Below are 25279 nucleotides of genomic sequence, written 5' to 3'. Positions count from 1 at the left end.
GCTGGGCAGCATTTCCCGACCCTGGCTCAGCCCAGATGCAGGGGCCTCTCTTCAGGCCTCGCCCGACAAGCTCTTGTTTCCTCCTGTGTGCGGCGCCAGTTTGTCAATGTCTGCGGAGTTTCTGTAGGAGTTGGTTTGTCTTCGGCATGTGACACCTTGATGTCTCAGGTGGGTGGCCTCCCGGAGCTGGGCAGGAAGCCAGGCAAGGGCAGAGTCAATCCCACACAGGTGCCATGGAGATGGCAGGTGGGAGGGGCGCAGCCAGCTGATCTGGGAGTGATGGGCCCTGGGGTCAGCTGCCCCTGCCCCACCTCCAAGGACCACAGGCTGTCAGGGAAACAGACCCTCCGCTTTGAAAGAGTCTGGGCCAGGAGAAAGGGGTGGAGATGGTGGAGACAGTTCTCTGACCTCTTGCTCCCAGAGGAGGTCACCAAGTAGAGAAAGACAACCGGTTCCCCAGCGTCACTCCTAAGTTCGGCTGCCTACATGCAGGCATGTGTCAAAGGCCAAGGGGACACAGAAGGAACCTCCCTGCTTGCAGGGGCCTGCAGTCCAGCAGGGGCTGCCCAGGTGGCCATGGGGTCACAAAGCAGCAAGGCCTCACCTCTCCCTGGGGGTTCTAGCTTCACGGTGGACCTGGGCTTGGTCCCAGCTCCACTTACCCGCCGCTGACATGTGATGAAGCCCCATGTGTCTTCGTCCTCCTTGGAGCTTTGGAAGAACAGTGGAGACAGTGGTGGGCCCAGGCTCAGGAAGGCCGCTGTGCCATTACAGGCTGCGGGCGCCGGGCTGTGGTCACCAGAGGCCGCACGGTCCACCACACACCGCTGGCGCCGCTGACAGCCCGCTCCCCGCGCTGGGTTTAGGAATGTCCCGGGCAGTGTTAAGGGCTGACGCGGGGCGGGCTATTTTGCAGAGCTTCGGCAGCCCCAACAAGAAGCACGTGGGCGTGATCCTGCAGCGGGGCGCGCTGGTCCTGCTCCTCTGCTGCCTCCCTTGCTGGGCGCTCTTCCTCAACACCCAGCACATCCTGCTGCTCTTCCGGCAGGACCCGGACGTGTCCAGGTGCGCTGGGCTCCGGCTGGGGAGGTGGGGCTTGCTAGAGACCCAGAGGCTCCTGGGAAACCCGGGCCGCCGACGGAAACCCTGAAGACGCCCAGCCCTCAGACCCCATGCTTCTCTAGGCCATGAGTGCTCACAGTGCACGGTGCCTGTGGGTACCTTCCAGGCTTTGGTTTGGGGATTCTCCCCATGGCTGCGGCTCCAGCAGTGACCAGCAGGGAGAGAGGCGGACAAACGCCCAGTTTTAATTTAGGAGGCAAGGCAAGAAACAATTTGGGATTTGCATTTTATTTGCATTTGTGTCCCCGGACACAGTTGGAGCTTTACAGATGCTTTCGAAGAAATGAAGTGTGTGCATTTTCCCATATTCCCAAAAGGAGAAAGATGACAACCACTTTTTGATGAATTATAGATTATTATTATTATTATTATTATTACTTGAGACAGAGTCTCACTCTGTCACCCAGGCTGGAGTGCAGTGGTGTGATCTTGACTCACTGCAACCTCCGCCTCCCAGGTTCAAGTGATTCTCCTGCCTCAGCCTCCTGAGTAGCTGGGACTACAGGCACGTGCCACCACACCTGGCTAATTTTTGTATTTTTAGTAGAAACGGGGTTCCACCATGTTGGCCAGGATGGTCTTGATCTCCTGACCTCGTGATCCACCCTCCTTGGCCTCCCAAAGTGCTGGGATTACAGGCGTGAGCCACCGTGCCCGGCCTATAGTTTATTATTAAATTTAGAGATGCCCTCTCATAGGGATGCCTTGTTCATTTATATTATGTACATTTCATTTGGTTATTCCTTTTTAAGATATAATCTTTTTTTCTTACAAAACACGTTACTCTGAATTTAAGTTCCCTCATCCTGAGGCCTGAGTGTTTGGGTGCTTCGGCTGCCCCTCCTGGCACCTGCTTAGCATCTGGAAGCAGCAGCCCCTGATGCTGAGGTTTCACAGTCCTGGCTGAGACCCTGGGACAGCGGCCAAGCACCCAGTCCTGGAGGACACAGGGGAGAGGGCCCTGCCTCCCCGGGCCACAGCCTGGTCAGCTCCGGAGCTTCTCCCTCTCTTTCAGGTTGACCCAGGACTATGTAATGATTTTCATTCCAGGACTTCCGGTAGGTGCCCCTGTTTGCTGAGCGTGGAATCACACTCCCCTAAATTCTGGCTTTTTTGCCTTCCCACTCTGTCTGCTGCGGAAGATCCCTATCCTGCTGTGACTTCCTGCTGGGCCATGAGGATGACTGACAGAAGTTCCCGTTGCAGTTGGTGCAAATTGAATTTAAAAAAATAGTGTAACATGTTTTTCTGATTTGAAAATGTTTATTGAAGAAAATATGAAAAGCATGAGGCAGAGAAAATTCAAATCACCTTTAATTCTACCACCCAGAGAGAACATATGTTACTATCTCTCTCCAGGATTTGATTTTTTTTTTTTTTTGAGATGGAGTCTTGCTCTGTCCCCCAGGCTGAAGTGCAGTGGCACAACCTTGGCTCACTGCAACCTCCGCCTCCTGGGTTCAAGCCATTCTCCTGCCTCAGCCTCCCGAGTAGCTGGGATTACAGGCATTCACCACCATGCCTGGCTAATTTTTGTATTTTTAGTAGAGATGGGGTTTCACCATGTTGGCCAGGCTGGTCTTGAACTCCTGACCTCAAGTGATCTGCCACCTCGGCCTCCCAAAGTGCTGGGATTATAGGCGTGAGCCACCGCGCCTGGCCCTCCAGTATTATTTCTATTCATGGGAGTGTGTATTCAAACACACACATAAACACAAATTGAAATGGGATCAGTATGTGTATATTGGGTTATAATATGCCTTTTCCCTTTAAAATATGTCATTAGTCTCTTTATAGGACTAAATAACCTTCCATAATATTAATTCCAAAGGTTATCTGGTACCCATAGTTAGGCCATAACTTATTAACCAATCCCTATTTATAATACAAACTATTATAAATAAGATTTGTGGTAAATATGCTTAAAGAAAAATCTTTGTGAATCATTTTACAGACGATTTTCAAGGAAACTATTAATTACAGAAATGCATTACTGGAAGTGGATGGCTCAGTGAACGGCTCTTGAGACATATTGCCAAACTACCAATTTCTACTCCCACCAGCAAAAACTTCCATTAGCATAGACTATTATTATTAAAAGATTTCTTCCAATTAGAAATAGTACTAACATGCATTTCTTTTTTCCTTTCTTTGTTTTTGAGACGGAGTTTTGCTCTGTCATCCAGGCTGGAGTGCAGTGGTGCGATCTCAGCTCACTGCAACCTCTGCTTCCCAGGTTCAAGCAATTCTCCTGCCTCACCCTCCCGAGTAGCTGGGATTACAGGCATGCGCCACCATGCCCAGCTAATTTTTGTATTTTTAGTAGAGGCAGGGTTTCACCATATTGGTCAGGCTGGTCTTGAACTCCTGACCTCAGGTGATCCACTCGCCTCCACCTCCCAAAGTGCTGGGATTACAGGTGTGAGCCACCACACTTGGCCTGCATTTCTTTTACTGATAATGAAGTTGAACATTTTCTCATGTATTTATTATGTGAATAGCTCTTTGCTTATTTTAGTGGGTTAATAGGTATTGTACTTCTTATTAAATAATATCTTAATCCTTTTTTCTCAAATATTTTCCAATTTGTCATTTGCCTTTTATTCTGCTTATGTTTCTGACTTAAAGAATTTTGAGCCGGGCGCAGTGACTCACGCCTGTAATCCCAGCACTTTGGGAGGCTGAGGCGGGCAGATCACCTGAGGTTGGGAGTTAGAGATCAGCCTGACCAACATGGAGAAACCCCTTCTCTACTAAAATACAAAATTAGCTGGGCGTGGTGGTGCATGCCTGTAATCCCAGCTACTCGGGAGGCTGAGGCAGGAGAATGGCTTGAACCCAGGAGGTGGAGGTTGCAGTGAGCTGAGATCCCATCATTGCTCTCCAGCCTCGCAACAGTGAAACTCTGTCTCAAAAAAAAAAAAAAAAAAAAAAGACTTAACCCGCTGCAAGATTATATACACATTTGCTTATACTTTTTTGGACCCTTCCAGGGTTTCTATTTTTACATTTAAGATATTAATCCAACTAAAATTTTTTTGAACACCATTTATTGCATATTCTCTCCTTTCTGCATTAATTTGTTAATTAATCAACAGTGCATCTATCTAGGTCAGTGATTGTATGTCCAGTGACCCGGGGATCTGTATGTCTCTTCCGCAGCCCAGTGCTTCACTGTTTGACTTGCAGCTTAGTGATACCTGTTACGACTGGCAGTTCTGTGTGCTGGATGGCCCTACCAGGCTGAGCTCACTTTCTGACAGTGTAGCCTCCGTGGCACCAGGGGGAAAGTTGTGGGCAATGGAGCTGGGCAGGGAAGAGGTCAAGGTGAAGGTGGGGTGCCCCAACAGCATGCAGTCCTAGCAGACCCAGCCACACCCACCTCTCTGCCAGGCCAGTGCCATGACCTTTTTGGGGCCTAGCTGGTTACGGATCTCTTCTGGTTTACGGAAACCCCCTTATAGGGCTGCTCTTCTCCTCTGAGTCTTCCATATAATCCATACTTTGGCTTTTCGGACCAAGGTGATGGCATCTTGTCAACCAGGACTATTGGGGCTGGGTCGGGGGGAAATGCCCTACAAAGATGTCACTGTGGTGTCTTCTTCGTCAAATAAGCCAAGGTCTTTCCATAAAATACAGCTGCAAAAGTTAATTGCCAATAATAGTGACTAATAACACTAACATAGTTATGTTAGTGGCTAACACTTGGAATGTTTAAATGTCCCATATATCATTTTGTAAGCACTTTGCAATATTAACTTTGCAATATTTATGTATGTAAAATATTAAATATATATTAAGTACACACACACACACACACACACTATTATTATCCCCATTACAGATGAGGAGACAAACTCAGAGAGATTAAGTAACTTGCCCAAGATCACACATCTCAGAAGAGGCAGAGCCAGTCTATTCCAGTTCTGTACTCTTAATCAGTACACTATGCTGTAAAGAAGTGGAGAGCTACAGGAAGGAATGGGACAAGGGCCCTGGGCTAGGTTTCAGTTGATGCCTATTCTATTCCCCTTAAGAGAGGAGAGAAAGGGTAGGTGCAGTGCCCCCAACACACACACTGCCACGCACACTCCCCTGTGGTCCTCCCCAGCCAGGGAAAGGCCTGCCACCCCCGTAGGGTCTTGAACCTGCTCAGCATAGGCTGCTCATGGCCAGCATGTCTCAGTACCTGCCATTCCCTCGCCCGAGGTCACGCCTTCAAATCCTGTCTCTGAGGCCGAGCCAAAGTGGGCCCTTCTGTGAACAGGCCCTTGGGTCACTTCTCACCTTCCTAAGCTGATGGAAGCCTGGCTTAGCAGCCAGAAGGCCTACCAGGCACTGTGCACCATGAGCATGTGTGCAAAGGGTACTCTCTCAGAGCCAAAGCGTGCCTGCTCGTCTCGCCTGTGGCAGAAGGGAGCCCTGAGGGGGCCTCTTCCATAGGCCGGGCCCGAGCATAAGTCCCGGTGGCTGGGTAGGATTTGGCCGCACCTGAGAGGTCCCAGACATACTTTGATGAAGTAATTGCCCCAATCTGGGGTACTATGTCCTGGAAAGGAATGTCTGTTAATGCTCATTTGGTGGGTTTTGGTCATTATTGTTGATTTGTTTGGGTTTGCTGTTCATACAGGTGATTTTTCTTTACAATCTGCTGGCAAAATATTTGCAAAATCAGGTACAGGTCTTTGGTGTGGGGGGAGGCCTTTCTCCCAGCACACTGCCCTATTCCAGTGGGAGGGGGGGCCTGGGGCTTTCCCATTCTCTCCACCATCTGTGAACCAGCTCTTGAAAGGGGTCACTTCCAACCCACCTGCCACGTCCTGACCTCCCGCACAGAGGCAGGTGAGAGGCTGTGCATCCTAGCCTCTTCCAACTCCTGAACAGGAATGGCCGAAGGGGCAGGAGGAGGAGTCCCCATTCCAAACCCTGGGTTTGTCCACCCTCCATCCATCTCACTCACACCTTAGCAGGGCAAGTTTTCATTTATTTCAGAAGATCACCTGGCCCCAAGTCCTCAGTGGTGTGGTGGGCAACTGTGTCAACGGTGTGGCCAACTATGTCCTGGTTTCTGTGCTGAACCTGGGGGTCAGGTGAGCCCGGGGGCTGGTGGGGCCTGGTCAAGGGACACTGCCCACTGAGCTCCCCACCCCTGGTGGAGACAGGTCAGTCACCATCCTGGCCCTGCCTGTGCCGTCCTGAAGTGGAGGGTTATGGGGAGTTGGAGGGGCCTGATGGTCCCTTGGGGACCTCAGTTTGAGGCTTGATCAGGTGAGAGGACAGCCACTCCCCACTCCTGCCCAAGCCCACCAGGAGAGGTGAAGTGGGTACTGGCAGGGTGGCCCCCAGGACACTGTAGTCACGGCTGCCTTGGTAGAGCCACCGTGGCCAGAGGTGCCTGTGGGCCCTGGTTGAGTCTGATCCCAGGAGGGGGGAAGAGCAGAGCCACGCCTGCCCCACACAGACTGGCCGCCAGAGCCACCTCCCTCTCAGGCAGGGCAGTGGCAGAGAGTTGGCATCAATCCCAGCCCTGTTCTCCCTCCTTACCCAGGGGCTCTGCCTATGCCAACATCATCTCCCAGTTTGCACAGACCATCTTCCTCCTTCTCTACATTGTGCTGAAGAAGCTGCACCTGGAGACGTGGGCAGGTGGGAGGCCTGGCCTGCTCTGGGAGGCTGAGCAGGCCAGCGGCCGTGCTGCCCCAGCCTTGGGGCAGGGTGGTCAGCAGGCAGAGGGTGCAGTGGAGCCTGTTGGAGGAGGTGCAGGACCCTGCATGGCCCCCTCCTTCCCCTTTGCTTCCCCAGCCCCAAGGGCCCAGAGTCCCTCCATCCAAGGTGTCAAGATGCAGAGCCCTGCTGGGTCCATCACAGAAGCCTGGCCCAGGGAGCTTTCTTGCCCAGCCTCTGCTCTCAGGATGGCAGTGAGAGCAGTGACACCCGTGGAATACCAGGCGTCAGCAGTGCGTGGGGTGCCTGACATTCCTGAATTCATTTAAACCTCACCCCGCCCCATTTTACAAAGAGGACGGAGATTAAGTAATTTGCTGAAACACCAGGCATGTAGGGGCCTGCCTGTCCTTTTCTGCCTCTTGAGAGCCAATCCCATACAAGGACCTTCTCTTGCCAGGCATTTCAGGAACAGCTCTGCAAGCCCCTGGGGCCTCACGTGGGGCAGGGCCCTGGCTGAGCCCCTTCCAAGCTTGCCCAGCACACCTGTGGTGTGTTTCCCTTCAGCATCCTTGATCTCATGCCGCCTCTGAAAACTCCCCAGGGAGGCAGGTCAGATATAAGGCCTGGGGTTTTCAGATGGAAATGGAGCCTGCAGAGTGGTGGGTAGTTGCTCAAGATCCTACACTGTTGAGGGTGGAGTGGGGACCAACACCCATGCCCTGGGCCCTGGGGCCACACTGTGTGGACTGGCCAGGTGAGCCTGGTGCCCTGTTCCTGCATCCTCCTCCTCCGTGGGCCCCAACACCAGCTCTAGACCAGCCGCATTCCCTCTGCAAAATGCCCAGTGCCTGGGCCTGCTAAGCCCCAGAGCAGGAAAAGCCGAAGGGGTTTAGGGGCCTCCTGGCAGTTGGGGAGCAGGAATGGGGTGGGCAAGCAGGGCAGGCTGTCAGCTCATGGGGCCTATGTTTCCAGGTTGGTCCAGCCAGTGCCTGCAGGACTGGGGCCCCTTCTTCTCCCTGGCTGTCCCCAGCATGCTCATGATCTGCATTGAGTGGTGGGCCTACGAGATCGGGAGCTTCCTCATGGGTACGTGGAAGAGCATGGGGGGCGCAATGGCGTGTGGGCAGCTCACCCAGCCCAGAAGCCCCCTCCCCAGGATGGCAGCTCACCAGCCCCCTTCCAGCTTCACTGGCCAGGCCCCCAGGCTTGGACCCAGAGAGCACCACTGCCCAGCGGGGCTGATCCGTCTGTTGCTGGTCTGCCTCCCCGCTAGGCTGTGAGCATCCAGGAGGCAGGCTTGGGCCTTTCGTGCCTGAATCCCAGCACGGGCCAGGCGGAGCAGGTGTCTGTGGGAGGTGGCTGAGGCACGGAGGAGTGAGAGATTGAGCTGGTTTGCGGGTATGAGCAGAGGTCCGGGCTTGCCAGTGTGAGGCTCCCACCTGCTGCCTTGTGTGTGCTCATTAGAGCACTCGGTAAAGTGAGGACTCCAGGCAGCCTGAATGTGAGAACCCCTGCCCTGGCCCGCATTTGCAGATGAGAAAACGGGGTCCCAAGAACAGAGGAACTCCACAAATAGAAAATCAGTGGGAGGGCCAAGAACCGAACTCGAGTTGCCAGACCCTGGTCCCGTTCTCTGTCCCCTCCCTCAAACTGCCACCCTGAGTTCATCTGGAACGACAGACCGCACAGGGAAGCCTGCAGGGGTCTCCGGGGCACTGGGCAGAATTTTCCTAACAGGCTGAAGTCCAGGCAGGAATGTCTTTTTGTTGTCATTGTTACCAATCTGCCCTTCAAAATCAGCCACGCTTGGTGGCTCATGCCTGTAATCCCAGCACTTTGAAAGGCTGAGGTGGGTGGATCGCTTGAGGCCAGGAGTTCGAGACCAGCCTGGCCAACATGGGGAAACTCTGTTTCTACAAAAAAATACAAAAATTAGCTGGGTGTGGTGGCACCACCTGTAGTCCCAGCTACTTGGGGGCCTGAGGTGGGAGGATCACCTAAGTCAGGAGGTGGAGGCTGCACTGAGCTATAATTGCGCCACTGCACTCCAGCTCAGGCGACAGAGTGAGACCCTGTCTCAAGGAGAAAAAAAAAAAAAAGCCCGAGTCCCCAAAGCAAAGCAGCATCCTGAAGGCGCAGGGTCTGGGTGTCTGGGGCTGCGGGCCGGGCTCACGGCGGGCCTCTCCTCCAGGGCTGCTCAGCGTGGTGGATCTCTCCGCCCAGGCTGTCATCTACGAGGTGGCCACCGTGACCTACATGGTAAGGCTCCTGCAGGGGTGCCTTCCCCACATCCCCACCTGATGGCTGGAGGTGTCATAGGAGGGGGGCAGGCTGTCCCCTGAAGCTGTCTCTGTCTCCCGAGGGACGCCCCCTCGGCCTCTCGTGCCCACCAGGTCCAGACCCTGCTCAGCTTACGCCAGGGCTCACACACAGGTGCCCTCAACCTGACCACCAAGGGTGATATTTCACTCACAGATGTTGGAATTTTAAAAATTATTTAGTATTATTTTAAAATTGGGAGATTTCACATCACAATCTTATTTTTGGATTTTCTTTAAAAATGGACATTCCAGGCTGGGCACGATGGCTCACGCATGTAATCCTAGTAATTTGGGAGGCTGAAGTGGGCGGATCACAAGGCCAGTAGTTCAAGACCAACCTGGCCAATATGGTGAAACCCCGTCTCTACTAAAAATATAAAAAGTTAGCCAGGTATGGTGGCACAAGCCTGTAGTCCCAGCCACTTGGGAGGCTGAGGCAGGAGAATCACTTGAACCCAGGAGGCGGAGGTTGCAGTGAGCCGAGATTGTGCCACTGCACTCAAGCCTAGGCAACAGAGTAAGACTCTGTCTCAAAAAAAAAAGCACATTCCATTGAGCAGCAGGCCCACATTCCTGCACACTGCAGTCGGCCAGAGCTGGGTGACAGCGTCCCCAGCAGGGCCATGGGCTCTCCTCCACCATAGCCCCCACCTCCCCTCTACTCCCCACAGACACAGCCATCATCTTGCTTACACGGCCCATGTCACTCGGGTACACATCTGCATGTTATCCCTGACCCCAGCTTTAAGCAAAGGAGTCACAAAAATCTACGTTAGAAAATCAGTTTGGAGATTCTTACTTTTACAAATGGTTTCTGCTGAAATCTCTTTTTTCTTACAGGGAGCTTTACTGGGACTAAGACCACAGTCACCTCTTTAAAATCTGTTTACTCATTTGATTTTGACAACACAATGATTTTGGTTGCAAGGCCCGCCTGCCTGTGCTGCCTCTGATGGCGCAGGTGGTGGTGGGACTGGTTGGCTCACTGGGGGTACCCCCACCCTTCTCCCAGCCCCAGCCCTCCCTGCCTCATTGTCAGCAGCAAGAATGTGACATGCCTCTTATGCTGCATGCCTGAGATCTGCTCTGCCTTCCCGCTCCCATCCCTCTTGGCCCAGGCTGGCTCAGGACTCCAAGGGTTGGAGGGTGGGCCCACTGACAGTGCTTTCTTATATTTGATCCCAGATTCCCTTGGGGCTCAGCATCGGGGTCTGTGTCCGAGTGGGGATGGCTCTGGGGGCTGCGGATACTGTGCAGGCCAAGCGCTCGGCCGTCTCGGGCGTGCTCAGCATAGGTAGGTGGAGTCCTCTCCTGGTGGGCCTTCAAACGTTGGCCTGAGTCACCAGCCTGGGCCACAGGAAGGCTGGCATGGTGGAGGCAGGGCTGGCCTTGGGAGCTGCCAGGTTTATCTTCCAAGCCTGCTGGACCTGCCATCTGGCCCAGGTCAGCCTCTGCTGATAAGCTAACAGCTGCCCCTCCCTGAGCAGCAAGCGTCCCTCCCACCACTTTCTCCCCATCCCCACTCACTCCTCCCTGCTGCTGTGATTCTGGGACTCTTCTGGAGACAGCTGGCTTCTACCACTTACCTCAGAGCGAAGCCTGACTCTTTGAAGGCCCTTCTTGCCCAGCACTCTCCTTCCAGCTGTCCAGAGTCCTTCTGCAAGCCTGGCCCTCCCAGCACCGCCATGAGCTTGGCAGCTGCCAACCCACTCTGGAGAAGGAGCCACTCGTGTCCTCTGACATCATGGCTGTGCTTCCTGAGACTGGAAGGCTCAGACCGGCTTCCCTGTAGAAAGCAGTGGTTCTCAGGCTGTAGCCTGCGCCGGAATCCCCTGGAGGGCTGGTCACAGATTGCTGGGCCTCACCAGCAGACTTTGGTTCAGTAGGTCGGAGGCAGGGTCTGAGAATCTAACAAGTTCCCACGTGATGCTGATGTTGCTGGGCCAGCGTGCCGCCCACTCTGAGAACCACTGGAGTGGAAGCATTTTCCACACTGCCCTTCCTACAAGACTGTCTAGCCCAAATGAACGCCTCAGATGTGGGGGACATCAGGGCCCGTGACAAAAGGCACCTGGTTGCAGAGGGCTGGGCTGACTTGCACTGACGTAGGGGCCAGCCCTTTGCTGATCTGAGCAAGGGTGCTTCCTGGCTTGGGGTCTGTCATTGCTGCACCTTTCGTCTCTTCCAGTTGGCATTTCCCTGGTCCTGGGCACCCTGATAAGCATCCTGAAAAATCAGCTGGGGCATATTTTTACCAATGATGAGTAGGTAATCAGTTTTCTATGCTGACTTTTGGAAAATGTCAAAGTGGTTCCCAGTGTATCCTCAGATTTATCACATGCCTGACTCAGTGCTGGGCCCAAAGGAAGCAGGAAGAGCCCAGGCTTGGCTCTCACTGACAGGAAGCCAACCTCTGTCTGTCCACCGTAGGCCTTTAGTGCCTGTCCATAGACAAGAGGCTAATTGAAGGGCAGTCCAAAATTGTGGGGGCTCTTCTGAAGTTTTAGGTGTGACCCAGACACAGAAAACTCTGGGCTAGCAGTGCCAGTTACATTTGTGTGGGGCAACTACCTCTACTCCAAAGCTTTTTCTTGCAGGGGTGGGGTGTGGAATAGAAGGGACATAAATGGGTCTCAAAGGATACATCTGTGTCTTAATGCTTTCTCATTTCTTCTGCAGAGATGTCATTGCCCTGGTGAGCCAGGTCTTGCCGGTTTATAGTGTCTTTCACGTCTTTGAGGCCATCTGTGTAAGTACCACTTTGATCCAAAGCCTGACTCCCTGGGACATGATTTATGTACTTGTGCCCTCCCCAAGACCTCGCAGGGCTGTGAGGATGAACTTGTTAATACACGTGAAGGGCTAACTGTATAGTAAGTGCCCAAAGTATTTGCTGATAATAGTTACATTCTTATTTCAAAGAGTGACTTCCCTCTTCTTCTGCAATTTACACGAGCTCAAAAGTGAATGCTGATTAGCAAAGAACTGAAAAATTGCAGCAGTGTAAAGCCACAAATCTTTTTCTTCCGGATTCCTCATGAGCTGGGACCATGACATTTACCTGTGCCCCAGGCTGGCCAGGAGCTGAATGGCAACCATATCCTGTTGCCAGCACAAAGGGACATTTCTACAAGGGAACGAGCCCACCCAAAACACAGAAGGAACTGGACTTTCTGCTCCTTTGATCACTAAAGGACAGGTGTCATTTAACACAGATTTGAATTATGTGATTTTTTTTTTTTTTGAGACAGGGTCTCGCTTTGTCACCCAGGCTGGAGTGCAGCAGTGCGATCATGGCTCACTGCAGCCTCAGCCTCCTGAGCTCAAGTGATCCTCTCACCTCAGCCTCCCAAGTAGCTGGGACTACAGGTGCATGCCACCACATCCAGCAATTTTTTAATTTTTGTATTTTTTGTAGAGACAGGGTCACACTATTGTAGGTGGAATCCTCTCCTGGTGGGCCTTCCAACATTGGCCTGAGTCACCAGCCTGGGCCAGAGGAAGGCTGGCACGGTGGAGGTGGGGCTGGCCTTGGGAGCTGCCAGGTTTATCTTCCAAGCCCTGGCTGGCCTCGAACTCCTGGGCTCAAGTGATCCTCCCGTATCAGTCCCAATGCTGGGACTATAGGCACAAACTACTGTGCCCAGCTATGATTTTTTAAAAACACAAGAAAACAACAAAACCCAAAACACTAAACTCTTGCTTAATAAGCAGAATTTGAACCATAGCTCTCCTACTTTGCATCTGGAGTTATGTGAATTCTTCAGGAACACACCCCTTGCATACATTCCCACAGCTCTGCAGAAGGATATGCCCTTAATTAGCAACACTGGCACACTCCAGCCCTTTCCCTAGCTGGGGAAAAAACACTTGCATAATAATTACCAACTCATTACAAATCTACTGAAAGAAATCATATTTACGGAGGATTTTTCCAAAGGCCTCTGTGTACTCCAGCCAGTTTGCTAACTATTCTAGGATTTATTTTTGAATATAGCTGGGCATTCAGAAAGCGACAAGCTTGGGCCACATGTTCTTAGCCTCAGCAGAAATGCCTTCCCTGGGCTTTGTTCTGGCATCATATTTGTGGTCTTTATCAAGGAACATTCAACGAAACTACTTTATGGAGCCCATTATTGCTTTTGTCATAGGAGACTATTTTTTTGTTGTTGTTGTTGTTGAGACAGAGTCTCATTCTGTCGCCCAGGCTGGAGTGCAGTGGTGTGATCTTGGTTCACTGCAATCTCCACCTCCTGGGTTCAAGTGATTCTCATGCCTCAGCCTCCCGAGTAGCTGGGATTACAGGCATGCACCCCCACGCCTGGCTAATTTTTGTATTTTTAGTAGAGATGGGGTTTCACCATGTTGGCCAGGCTAGTCTCAAACTCCTGACCTCAGGTGACCCACCCGCCTCGGCTTCCCAAAAAGCACTGGGATTACAGGCGTGAGCCACCACACCCGGCCTGGATACTGTTAAAAGACACTATTCACTATCCATACTTTTTCTCTAGTGTCTGGGCGAGACCACACCTGAGAAATCATTCTTGAAATTGAAAGCTAGGAATAGCTTTGCTTTTTTTTTTTTTTTTGAGACAAGTCTCACTCTGTCACCCAGGCTGGAGTGCAGTGGTGCCATCTCAGCTCACTGCAGGCTCGACCTCCTGGGCCCAAGCAATCCTCCTACCTCAGCCTCCTGAGTAGCTGGGACTGCAGGTGTGCACTACCATGCCTGGCTAATTTTCTTTTTAAAGTTTTGTAGAGATGGCATGTTGCCATGTTGTCCAGGCTAGTCTTGAGCTCCTGGGCTCAAGCAGTCCTCCTGCCTTGGCCTCCCAAAGTGCTGGGATTGCAGGCATGAGCCATGGCACCTGGCCCAGCATTTCTTAAGAAATTAAGTATGCCTCCCCTTCCAGCGGGCAGTACTTCTCTAGTCACTTGGCTACCAAGAAACTCCGAGTCAGGTTTACAGAGAACAGTTACCAGGGCCTGAGGGCTTGTGTATGTGCAGCCCAACATTTTTCCTCCTGGCTAGTCGGTTTTTTCTTAATTTACATTTTCCATGAGCCTTATTTTTATATTTTGTAAACTTTTAGTGAGTTATAATTTACATATGATAAAATTCATATATAAATATACAACTCAGTGATTTTAAATGAATTTAGAGTTATGTAACCATCACCACCATCTAGTTTTACATCACCCCCCAGAATTTCCTGGAGACTGTTTTGTAGTTAATCCCTGTTCCCATCTCCTGCCCTGGGCAATCCACTGCATTGCTTTCTGTCTGTATGAACAATTTCATATAAGTAGGGTCATATGATATGCAGTCGTGTGTCTGGCTGCTTCTCCTTAGCATACTGTTTTTGAGGTTCATCAATGTTGCAGCATGCGTCACTGCTTCATTCCTTTTATTACCGAGTAGTTCCATTGTATGGAAATACCGCCTTTGTCTATCCATTCATCAGTGGATGGACATTTGGGTTGTTTCTAGTTTTTGCTATCATCAATAATGCTGTTTAGAACGTTCATGTGGAAGTCTGTGTGTGGATTTGTTTTCATTTCTTTTAGTAGAGTCCTGGGAGTTGAACTGTTGGGTCAAATGATAATTTTATTTTTAGCTTTTTAAGAAACTGCCAGCCAGATGCAGTAGAGCTCATGCCAGCATACCAGTGCTGGTAATCCCAGCACTTTGGGAGGCTGAGGTGGGAGGATCACTTCAACCAAGGAGTTTGAGACCAGCCTGGACAACACAGGGAGACCCTATCTCTACAAAAGTTTTTAAAAATTAGCTGGGGGCGTGGGGGCGTTGGCGCACACCTATAGTCTTCGCTACTTAGGAGGCTGAGGCAGGAGGATTGCTTGAGCCCAACAGTTCAAGGTTATAGTCAGCCGTGATTGTACTACTGCACTCCAGCCTGGGCAACAGAGTGAGACCCCCATCTCTAAAAATAAAGTAAAATAAAAAATTTTAAAAAGTCACGATGTAACCCAAATTCACCTAAACTTTCTATTATTTTGTAGGAGTTTTGCATGTTGCTTTTAGGTCTGTGGTTTTAACTTTTGTAAAACAGGATATCTAAATTCATTATTTTGTATGTGGATGTCCAGTTGTTCCGGTACCATTTCTTGAAAAAAAAACTAGGCTTTCTCCAGTTGCCTTTGCTCCTTTGTCAAAATCAGTTGACTGTATTTGTATGGGTCTATCTCTGGGCTCTCTCTTCCATTCCAGTGATCTTTTTTGTCTATTCTTTCACCAATAGAATCATTCCTAGGTATCCTTGGGCAATTGGTTCCAGGACCCCGCAAGGTACCAAAATCCACAGATGCTCAAGTTCCTGATATAAAACGGCAGGGAATTTGCATATAACCTATGCCCATCCTCCTATGAGTTTAAGTCATCTCTAGATTACTTATAATACCTAATACAATGTAAAAGCCATGTAAACAGTTGCTATGCTGTGTATTTTTTTATTGTTGTATTATTATTTTTCAAATATTTTTGATCCATGGCTGGTTGAATCCATGGATGCAGAACCTGTGGGTATGGAGGGCTGGCTATATAATTAACACTGGTGACCTGTACACTTAAAAACAGCTAAGACAGCACATTTTATGTGTATTTTATCAAAATTAAAAGAATTTTTTTAAATCAACCCTGACTTAAAGTATTGATACAAGGCTGGGTGCAGTGGCTCATGCCTGTAATGCCAGGACTTTGGGAGGCTGAGGCAAAGGAGGTCCTCACTTGAGGTCAGGAGTTCGAGACCAGCCTGGCCAACATGGCGAAACCCTGTCTCTACAAAAAATACAAAAATTAGCCAAGCATGGTGGCACATGTCTGTAATCCCAGCTACTCCAGTGGCTGAGCATGAGAATTGCTTGAACCCGGGAGGTGGAGGTTGCAGTGAGCCAAGATTGCGCCACTGTATTCCAGCTTGGATGACAGAGCAAGACTCTGTCTCAAAAAAATAAATAATATAAAAAGTATTGATAAGAGAAGTAACTGAGCTAACATGTATGAAAGTGTCTGAAACACAGTAGCCACTTAATAGACATTAGGGTTGCTATAATGCAACAGACAAGACCTTGTGGACAACTTTACCATGCTGTCTTGATTACTGTAGCTTTATAGTAATTCTTGAAATTGGGTAGTATCACTCCTCCAACATTGCTTTTCTTTGTAAATGTTGTGTTTTGAGTCTTTTCCCTTTCCACATAAGCTTTAGAATCAGTTTGTCAATATTTACAAAAGCTGCTGGATGGCTTTTCCTTTTTTGTTGCAGCCATCCCAGTGGGGATATGCTACTATGTCACTGTGGTCTCAGTGTGCATTTCTCTAATGATGAGCCCCTTTTTGTGTGCTTATTATTCATTCATATGTAGCCTTCAGTGAAATTTCCATTTTAGTCTTTTGCCCATTTTAAAAATTAAGTAGGCTAGGTGTGATGACTCAAGTCTATAAAACCATCACTTTGGGAGGCTAAAGAAAGAGGTTGGCTTGAGCCCAGGAGGTCAAGACCAGCCTTGGTGACATGGCAAGATACCATCTCTACAAAACATTAAAAAAAAAAAAAAAAAAAAAGGCTGGGCATAGTGGTGCATATCTGTCGTCCCAGCTACTAGGGAGGCTGAGGTGGGAGGATGGCTTGTGCCCAGAAGTTCAAGGCTGCAGTGAGCTATGACTGCACCACTGCACTCTGGGCTGGGTGACAGAGCAAGACCCTGTCTCAATCTACAAAATAAATAAAACAAATTTTAAAAATATGAAAATATAATATTTGGTAGCTGGTTGTATTTGCTTGCTAAGTGCTTTGGTTTGAATGTGTCCCCCGAAGTTCATATGTTCATGTAACAGTGTTGAGAGATAGAGCTTTTTTTTGGTTGTCTTTTTGTTTTTTTTGAGACAAAGTCTCACGATGTTGCCCAGGCTGGTCTTGAACTCCTGGCCTCAAGCAACCCTCCTGCCTCAGTCTCCCAAAGTGTGCCCTGTCGAGGTGGGACCTTTAAGAGATGGATTAATGTCATTATCTTTTTCTTTTGAGATGGAGTCTTGCTCTGTCTCCCAGGCTGGAGTGCAGTAGCACGATCTCGGCTCACTGCAAGCTCCACTTCCCAGGTTCATGCCATCCTCCTGCCTCAGCCTCCCGAGTAGCTGGGACTACAGGCATGCACCACCTACACCTAGCTAATTTTTTTTTTTTTGTATTTTTAGTAGAGACGGGGTTTTGCCATGTTAGCCAGGATGGTCTCGAACTCCTGACCTTGTGATCCGCCCGCCTCGGCCTCCCAGAGTGCTGGGATTACAGGCGTGAGCCACCGCACCCGGCCTTAACGTCATTATCTTAAGAGTGGGTTAGTTATTTCAAGAGTTGGTTCCTGACAAAAGGATGAGTCTGGCCCCCTTCCCCTCTTTCTTGTGTGCTCTTTTGCCCTTCAGGCATTGGGATGATACAGCAAGAAGGCCCTCAACAGATGTTGTCACTTGATCTGGGACTTCCCAGCCTCCAGAACCGTAAGCCAAATAAATTTCTGTTCATTATAAATTACTCAGTCTATGGTATTATGTTATAGCAACACAAAATGGACTAAGACACTAGCACTGCCATAACAAAGTACCAAAAATTGGATGGCTTACATAACACAAATTTACTGTCTTACAGTTCTGGAGACCAGATATCCTAAATCAAGGTGTCAGCAGGGCCATACTTATACTTCCTTTGAGGCACTAAAGAAGGATCTGTTCTGGGCCTCTCTTCTAGCTCTGGTAGACTCAGGAGTTTCTTGGATTGTAGATGGTCATCCTTTCCCTGTCTCTTCAAGTCTTCCTTCCATGTCTGTCTCTGTCCAAATTCCCTCTATTTTTTTTTTTTTTTTTTTTTTTTTGAGATGGAGTCTTGCTGTGTTGCCAGGCTGGAGTGCAATACTGCAATCTGGCCTCACTGCAACCTCCTACCTCCTGGGTTCAAGCAGTTCTCCTACCTTAGCCTCCCAAATAGCTGGGACTACAGGTGCGCACCACTGTGCCTGGCTAATTTTTTTTTTTTTTTTTTTTTGTATTTTAGTAGACACGGGGTTTCACCATGTTGGCCAGGATGGTCTTGATCTCCTGACCTTGTGATCTGCCCACCTCGGCCTCCCAAAGTGCTGGGATTACAGGTGTGAGCCACCGCACCAGGTGAAAATTCCCTCTTTTAATAAGGACACCAGTCATATTGGATTAGGGCCTACCTTAATGACTTCATCTTAACTTGATAGTCAGCAAAGGCCTTATTTCCAAATAAGGTAACATTCACAGGTACTGAGAGAATTTCAACATCTTTTGGCTGGACACAGTGGCTCACACCTGTAATCGCAGCACTTAGGGAGGCTGAGGTGGGCAGATCACCTGAGGTCAGGAGTTCAAGACCAGCCTGGCCAACATGGTGAAACCCCATCTCTACTAATAATACAAAAATTAGCCAGGCGTGATGGCACACACCTGTAATCCCAGCTACTCAGGAGGCTGAGGCAGGAGAATTGCTTGAATCCAGGAGGTGGAGGTTGTAGTGAGCCAAGGTCGACAAGAGCGAAACTCTACCTCAAAAAAAAAAAAAAAAAAAAGGAATTTCATATCCTCAAAAAAAAAAAGGAATATCTTTTGTGGGAGACACGATTCAACCCATAACATTTATTATTAGTTATAAGAGTTCTTTATATATTCTAGATACAATTCCTTTATCAAGCTTTATGATTTGCAAACCCAGGCTGTGGCTTGTCTTTTTAAATTAAATTTTACTTTTTAAATTCACAGATAAATATATTTATGGTATACATTTTTTTCTTTTGTTTTTTTTTTGCTGTTTTGGTTTTTTTGTTCTTTGTTTTTTTTTTTTAAGACAGGTCTCACTCTGTTGCCCAGGCTGGAGTGCAGTGGCACCATCATAGCTCACTACAGAACTCCTGGGCTCAGGCCATTCTCCCACCTCGGCCTCCCAAAGTGCTGGGATTACAGGCGTGAGCCAATGCACCCAGCCACTATGTTTGTATATATGTAAACATTTCACTATGTTTAGACATTGTGAAATGGCTAAATCAAGCTAATTAACGTATGCATTACCTTACATAATTCTAATTTTCTTGTGGTGAGAACATTTAAAATATACTCTTAACAATTTTCAAGTATACAATAGTTATCATGTTGTACAATAGGTCTCTTAAACTTTTTCTTCCTGTCTAACTGAATCATTTTCTTAATGGTATCTTTTGAGCTGCAAAAGTTTTCACTTTCAATGTAGTCCGATTTCTTAATTTTTTTTATGGCTCATGCTTTTGCTATTTTATATATAAGAACTCTGCCTAACCCAAGGTCACAAAGATTTTCTCCTCTGTTTTCTTTAAAAAGTTTTAATTTTAAGTCTTTCTTACATTTAGGTTTATGATCCCTTTTTTTTGTTTGTTTTGAGATGGAGTCTTGCTCTTTTGCCCAGGCTGGAGTGCAGTGGCACAATCTGGGCTCACTGCAACCTCTGCCTCCAGGGTTCAAGCGATTCTTCTGCCTCAGCCTCCTGAGTAGCTGGGACTACAGGTGTGCACCACCTCGCCCGGCTAATTTTTGTATTTTTAGTAGAGACGGGGTTTCACCATGTTGGCCAGGCTGGTTTCGAATTCCTGACCTCGTGATCCACCCGCCTTGGCCTCCCAAAGTGCTGGGATTACAGGTGTGAGCCACTGCGCCTGGCCTCTGATCCATTTTTAGTTCATTTTTGTGTATAATGAGGTAAGGGTTTAAATTCATTTTTTACATATGGATATCCAATTGTCCTGGCACCATTTGTTAGCACATGAAAGACTCATTTCTCCAGTAAATTTTCTTGGAAACACAGTTGAAAATCAACTGACCATAAATGTAGTGGTTTACTTCTGAATTCACAATTCCATTCCATTGATTTATGTCTATGCTATGCCATTGTGACAGTCTTAATTACTGTAGCTTTACAGGGAGTTTTGTAATCAGGTACTATTAATATACCAACTGTTCTTTTCTGTCCCCAAACTCCTTTGACTCTTTTAGGTCCTTTGCATTTTTGTATGTATTTTAGAATCAGCTTATCAATTCCTACTAAAAAGCATGCTGGGATTTTGAAAAGAATTGTGTTGAATCTATAGATCAATTTGGAGAGAAGTGTCATCTTAACAATATTGAGGCCTCCAATCCATGGGCACAGAATGTCTCTAGTTATTTAGAACTTTTTTATCTCAGCAATGTTTTATAGTCTTCAATGGACAAATCTTATACTTCTTTTGTTAAATTTACCCCAAAGAATTTTATTCTTTGGATGCTACTGTGAATGAAAATGTTTGCTTAATTTCATTTTAGATTGTTCATGTTTATAAAAAATCAATTGATTTTTTGATTATTGATCCTTTATCCTGTGACCTTGTTCTAATAGTTTGTGTGTCTGAGCTCCTTAAGATTTTCTACATGTAGGATCATGTCATCTGTGAATAGACAGTTTTACTTCTGCTTTCCAAACTGGGGAGAACCTCTAGTACAATGTTGTTTTGTTTTGTTCTGAGAAGGAGCCTCGCTCTGTCACCCAGGCTAGAGAGCAATGGTACGATCTTGGCTCACTGCAACCTCTGCCTCCCAAGTTCAAGCGAGTCTCCTGCCTCAGCCTCCCAAGTAGCTAGGACTACAGGCACGCAACTCTGTGCCTGGCTAATTTTTATTTGTTTATTTATTTTTTTTTTTAGTAGAGACAAGGTTTCACCATTGGCCAGGGTGGTCTCCAACTCCTGACCTAAGGTGATCCACCCTCCTCGGCCTCCCAAAGTGCTGGGTTTACAGGTGTAAGCCACTGTGCCCAGCTCTCCAGTACAATGTTGAATCCAAGTGTAAAGAGCATACATCTGAGCCTTGATTCCGCTATTAAGGGGAAAGTATTCAAAGTATTCAGTCTTTCTGTGTTAAATTTTATCTGTAGGATTTTCCTAAATGCCCTTTTTCAAGTTGAGAAAGATCCCTTCTAATCCTAGTTTATTGAGACATCTCATGATTGGGTGCTAGATTTTGCGGAATGCTTTTTCTGCTTCTATTGAGATAATCATGTGGTTTTGTTCTTTATTAATATGGTGTTTTGCATTAATTGTTCTTTATTAATATGGTGTTTTGCATTAATTGATTTTCAGGTGTTATACCTTGCATTTCTGGGATAAACCTTTTTTTTTTTTTTTTGAGATAGAGTCTCACTCCGTCGCCAGGCTGGAGTGCAGTGTCATAATCTCAGTTCACTGCAATCTCTGCCTCCTGGGTTCAAGCAATTCTCCTGCCTCAGCCTCCCGAGTAGCTGGGATTACAGGCATGCACCACCACACCTGGCTAATTTTTGTACTTTTAGTAGAGACGGGATTTTACCATGTTGGCCAGGATGGTCTCGATCTCCTGACCTCGTGATCCGCCTGCCTCAGCCTCCCAAAGTGCTGGGATTAGAAGCGTGAGCCACCGCGCCCAGCCCAGATAAACCTCTCTTGATCATGGTGTATATATTTTCTGTATATTCCTAAGTTTGGTTTGCTAATATTTTGTTAAAAATTCTGAGTCTGTGTTCATGAGGAATATTTGTAATTCTTATTTTTTGTTATCTTGATCTGGCTTTTGTGTAAGGGTAACATTGGCCTTACAGAATGAGTTTGGAAGTATTCTCTCCTCCAGTACTTTCTAAAAGAGTTTGCGAAGAATTGGCATTATTTCTTGTTTAAATATTGAATACAATTCATCGGTAAAGTCATGCGGGCTTTGGCTTTTGTCAGAAGAGTTTAAATTATAAATTCAATCTATTTACTTGATATAGGTCTATTCAGATTTCCTATTTCTTGTTAAGTTAGTTTCAGTAATTTGTGCCTTTCTAGGAATTTATTCACTTCACCTTGTTTAATTCTTTTGCATGAAGTTGCTCCATATTTCCTTTAATTTTCTTCTTTATGGTCAGCAGTGATGCTCTCATTTTCATTTCTGATTTTGGTAATCTATGTATAACTCTCTTTATTTTTTGGTTTTATTTTACCAAGCTCAGATCCTTGGTAAGCGTGGGTCAATTTTATGGATCTTTTCTTTTTCTTTTCTTTTTTTTTTTTTTTTTTTTTTTGAGATGGAGTCTCGCTCTGTTGCCCAGGCTGGAGTGCAGTGGCGCGATCTCGGCTCACTGCAACCTCCGCCTCCCGAGTTCAAGCGATTCTCCTGAGTCAGCCTCCTGAGTAGCTCGGACTACAGGTGCCCACCACCACGCCTGGCTAATTTTTATATTTGTGGTAGAGACGGGGTTTCACCATGTTGGCCAGGCTGGTCTCGAACTCCTGACCTTATGATCTGCCCGCCTAGGCCTCCCAAAGTGCTGGGATTACAGGCGTGAACCACTGCGCCCGGCCGATTTTATGGATCTTAAGAACTAACTTTTGTTTTTATTAATTTTCTCTGGTTTATTTCTTTATCTTAATAGGTACATATTAGATGTATATATTTATGGGGTACATGAGATATTGTGATAAGGCATGCAATGCCTAATAATCAGGATAAATGGGGTTTTCATCACCTCAAGCATTAATTTCTTTGTGCTACAATCAATCCAATTATACTTTTATTTAAAAATGTATAATAAATTATTGTTGCCTATAATTACCCTGTTGTGCTGTCAAATACTAGATCTTATTCATTCTATCTAACTATATTTTTGTACCCATTAACCATCCCCATTCCCTCTCCCACTATCCATCTCAGCCTCCAGTAACCAATAAATTAAATTGTTTTAATTTATGTCTCCTACAAACGAGTGAGAATGTACAAAGTCTGGCTTTCTGTGCCTGGCTTATTTCACCTAACATAATTTCCTCCAGGTCCATGCATGTTGTTGCAAGTGACAGGATCCTATTCCTTTTTATGGCTGACTAGTACTCCATTGTATATACGTGCCACATTTTCTTCATCCTTTCATCTGTTCATGGATACTTAGGTTGCTTGCAAATCTCGGCTATTGTGAATAGTGCAATAAACATGGGAGTGCAGGTATCTCTTCGCTATACTAATTTCCTTTCTTTTGAGTATATACCTAGCAGGATTGCTGGGTCACGTGGTAGTTCGTAGTTTTGTGAGGAACTTCCATACTGTTCTCCACAGTGGCTGTACTAATTTACATTCCCACCAACAGTGTACAAAGGTTCCCCCCCCTTTTTTTTAGACGGAGTTTCGCTCTTGTTGCCCAGGCTGGAGTACAATGGCGCAATCTCAGCTCACTGCAACCTCCGCCTCCCAGGTTCAAGCAATTTTCCTGCCTCAGCCTTCCTGAGTAGCTAGGATTACAGGCATGCACCACCATGCCCAGCTAATTTTGTATTTTTTTTAGTAGAGAAGGGGTTTCTCCACGTTGGTCAGGCTGGTTTAGAACTCCCAACCTCAGGTGATCCGCCCACCTCGACCTCCCAAAGTGCTGGGATTACAGGCCGTGAGCCACCGCGCCCGGCCAAGGGGGGTTCCCTTTTCTTCATGTCCTCCCTAGCATCCATTAGTGCCTGCCTTTTGAATAGAAGCCATTTTAACTGGGGTGAGATGATATCTCATTGTAGTTTTGATGTGCATTTCTCTAACGATCAGTGATGTTGGGCACATTTTCATATATCTGTTTGCCATTTGTATGTCTTCTTTTGAGAAATGCCTATTCAGATCTTATATATTTTAGGATTTTTTTCTATTTCTGTCCATTTTTAAATTGGATTAGATTTTTTTCTATAGAGTTGTTTGAGCTCCTTATATATTCTGGTTATTAATCTCTCATCAGATTGATAGTTTGCAAATATCTTCTCCCATTCTGTGGGTGGTCTCTTCACTTTGTTGATTGTTTCCTTTGCTGTACAGAAGCTTTTTAATTTGATGTGATCTCATTTATCCATTTTTGCCTTGGCTGCCTGTGCTTTGGGGGTATTATTCAAGAAATCTTTGCCCAGATCAATTTCCTGGAGAGTTTTCCCAAAGTTCTTCTTCTAGTAGTTTCATGGTTTGAGGTCTTCAGTTCAAGTCTTTAGTCCATTTTGAATTGATTTTTGTATATGGTGAGAGATAGGGGTCTAGCTTCATTCTTCTACATATGAATATCCAGTTTTCCTGGCATTATTTATTGAAGAGACTGTCCTTTCCCCCATGTATGTTCTTGGCACCTTTGTCAAAAATGAGTTCACTGTAGATGCATGGATTTACTTCTGGGTTCTCTATTCCGTTCCATTAGTCTGTGTGTCTGTTTTTATGCCAGTACTATGCTGTTTTGGTTACTACAGCTCTGTAGTATAATTTGAAGTTAGGTAATGTCGTTCCTCCAGTTTTGTTCTTTTTGCTCAGGATGGCTTTAGCCATTCTGGGTCTTTTGTGGCTCTGTATAAATTTTAGTATTTTTTTTCTATTTCTGTGAGGAATGTCACTGGTATCTTAATAGGGATTACATTGAATCTGTAGAATGCTTTGGGTAGTATGAACATTTTAACAATGTTAATTCTTCCAATCCATGAACATAGAATATCCATTTTTGTGTGTGTCCTCTTCAATTTATTGCATCAATGTTTTATAGTTTTCATTGTAGGGATCATTCCTTTGTCTTTTTTTTTTTCTGAGACAAGGTTCCACTCTATCACTCAGGCTGGAGTGCAGTGACATGATCATGGCTTACTGCAGCCTTGACCTCCTGAGCTCAGGTGATCCTCTCACTTCAGCCTCCTGAGTAGCTGGGACCATGGGTGCATGCCACCACACCCAGATAATTTTTGTATTTTTTGTAGAGACAGGGTTTCACCATGTTGCCCAGGCTGGTCTTGAACTCCTGGTCTCAAGAGACCCACTCACCTTGGACTCCCAAAATGCTAGGATTACAGGCATAAGCCAGCGTGCCTGGCCATCTTCCATTTCTTTGATTAAGTTTATTCCTAAGTATTTTACTTGTAGCTATTGTAAATGGGAATACTCTCTTAATTTTTCAGATTGTTCGCTGTTGGCATACAGAAATGCTACTGATTTTTGTATGTTGATTTGGTATACTGTAACTTTATTGGATTTATCAGTTCAAATAGTTGTTTGGTGGGAGTCTTTAGGTTTTTCCAAATATAAGATCCTATCATCTGGGCCAGACATGGTGGCTCACAACTGTAATCCCAGC

At 47.0% G+C, this 25279-nt stretch overlaps 3 protein-coding genes across 6 annotated transcripts in view; 1 reads left to right on the top strand and 2 right to left on the bottom strand.

The window, feature by feature from the left end:
• LOC129462235 (multidrug and toxin extrusion protein 2-like) overlaps positions 1-25279 on the bottom strand; it is a 145687-nt gene that overhangs the window by 15223 nt on the left and 105185 nt on the right. The gene's annotated exons all lie outside the window — the stretch shown is intronic.
• The window catches only part of SLC47A2 (solute carrier family 47 member 2), a 36724-nt gene that overhangs the window by 1697 nt on the left and 9748 nt on the right, over positions 1-25279 (top strand). Inside the window, exons 3-14 of one of the 3 annotated variants that reach the window (XM_063617829.1) lie at positions 100-168; positions 917-1065; positions 2138-2180; positions 5753-5797; positions 6115-6212; positions 6671-6768; positions 7762-7875; positions 8981-9053; positions 9782-9821; positions 10296-10404; positions 11299-11374; positions 11790-11859. In XM_063617829.1, the coding sequence (XP_063473899.1) occupies positions 100-168; positions 917-1065; positions 2138-2180; positions 5753-5797; positions 6115-6212; positions 6671-6768; positions 7762-7875; positions 8981-9053; positions 9782-9821; positions 10296-10404; positions 11299-11374; positions 11790-11859 (984 nt within the window). Of the gene's footprint in view, positions 1-99; positions 169-916; positions 1066-2137; positions 2181-5752; positions 5798-6006; positions 6213-6670; positions 6769-7761; positions 7876-8980; positions 9054-9781; positions 9822-10295; positions 10405-11298; positions 11375-11789; positions 11860-25279 lie in introns of all 3 variants that reach the window. The other 2 variants (XM_055242020.2, XM_055242019.2) reach the window with 2 other exon arrangements.
• The window catches only part of ALDH3A2 (aldehyde dehydrogenase 3 family member A2), a 62229-nt gene continuing 41006 nt past the window's right edge, over positions 4057-25279 (bottom strand). Inside the window, exon 9 of one of the 2 annotated variants that reach the window (XM_055242035.2) lies at positions 4057-4761. In XM_055242035.2, coding sequence (XP_055098010.1) covers positions 4709-4761 — 53 coding nt within the window. In that variant the 3' untranslated portion in view covers positions 4057-4708. The remainder of the gene's footprint in view (positions 4762-25279) is intronic. The other variant, XM_055242032.2, reaches the window with a different exon arrangement.

The sequence above is a fragment of the Symphalangus syndactylus genome, chromosome 14, assembly GCF_028878055.3.
Source record: "Symphalangus syndactylus isolate Jambi chromosome 14, NHGRI_mSymSyn1-v2.1_pri, whole genome shotgun sequence".
Classification (NCBI taxonomy): Eukaryota; Metazoa; Chordata; class Mammalia; order Primates; family Hylobatidae; genus Symphalangus; species Symphalangus syndactylus.
This window is presented reverse-complemented; position numbering and strand designations above follow the sequence as displayed.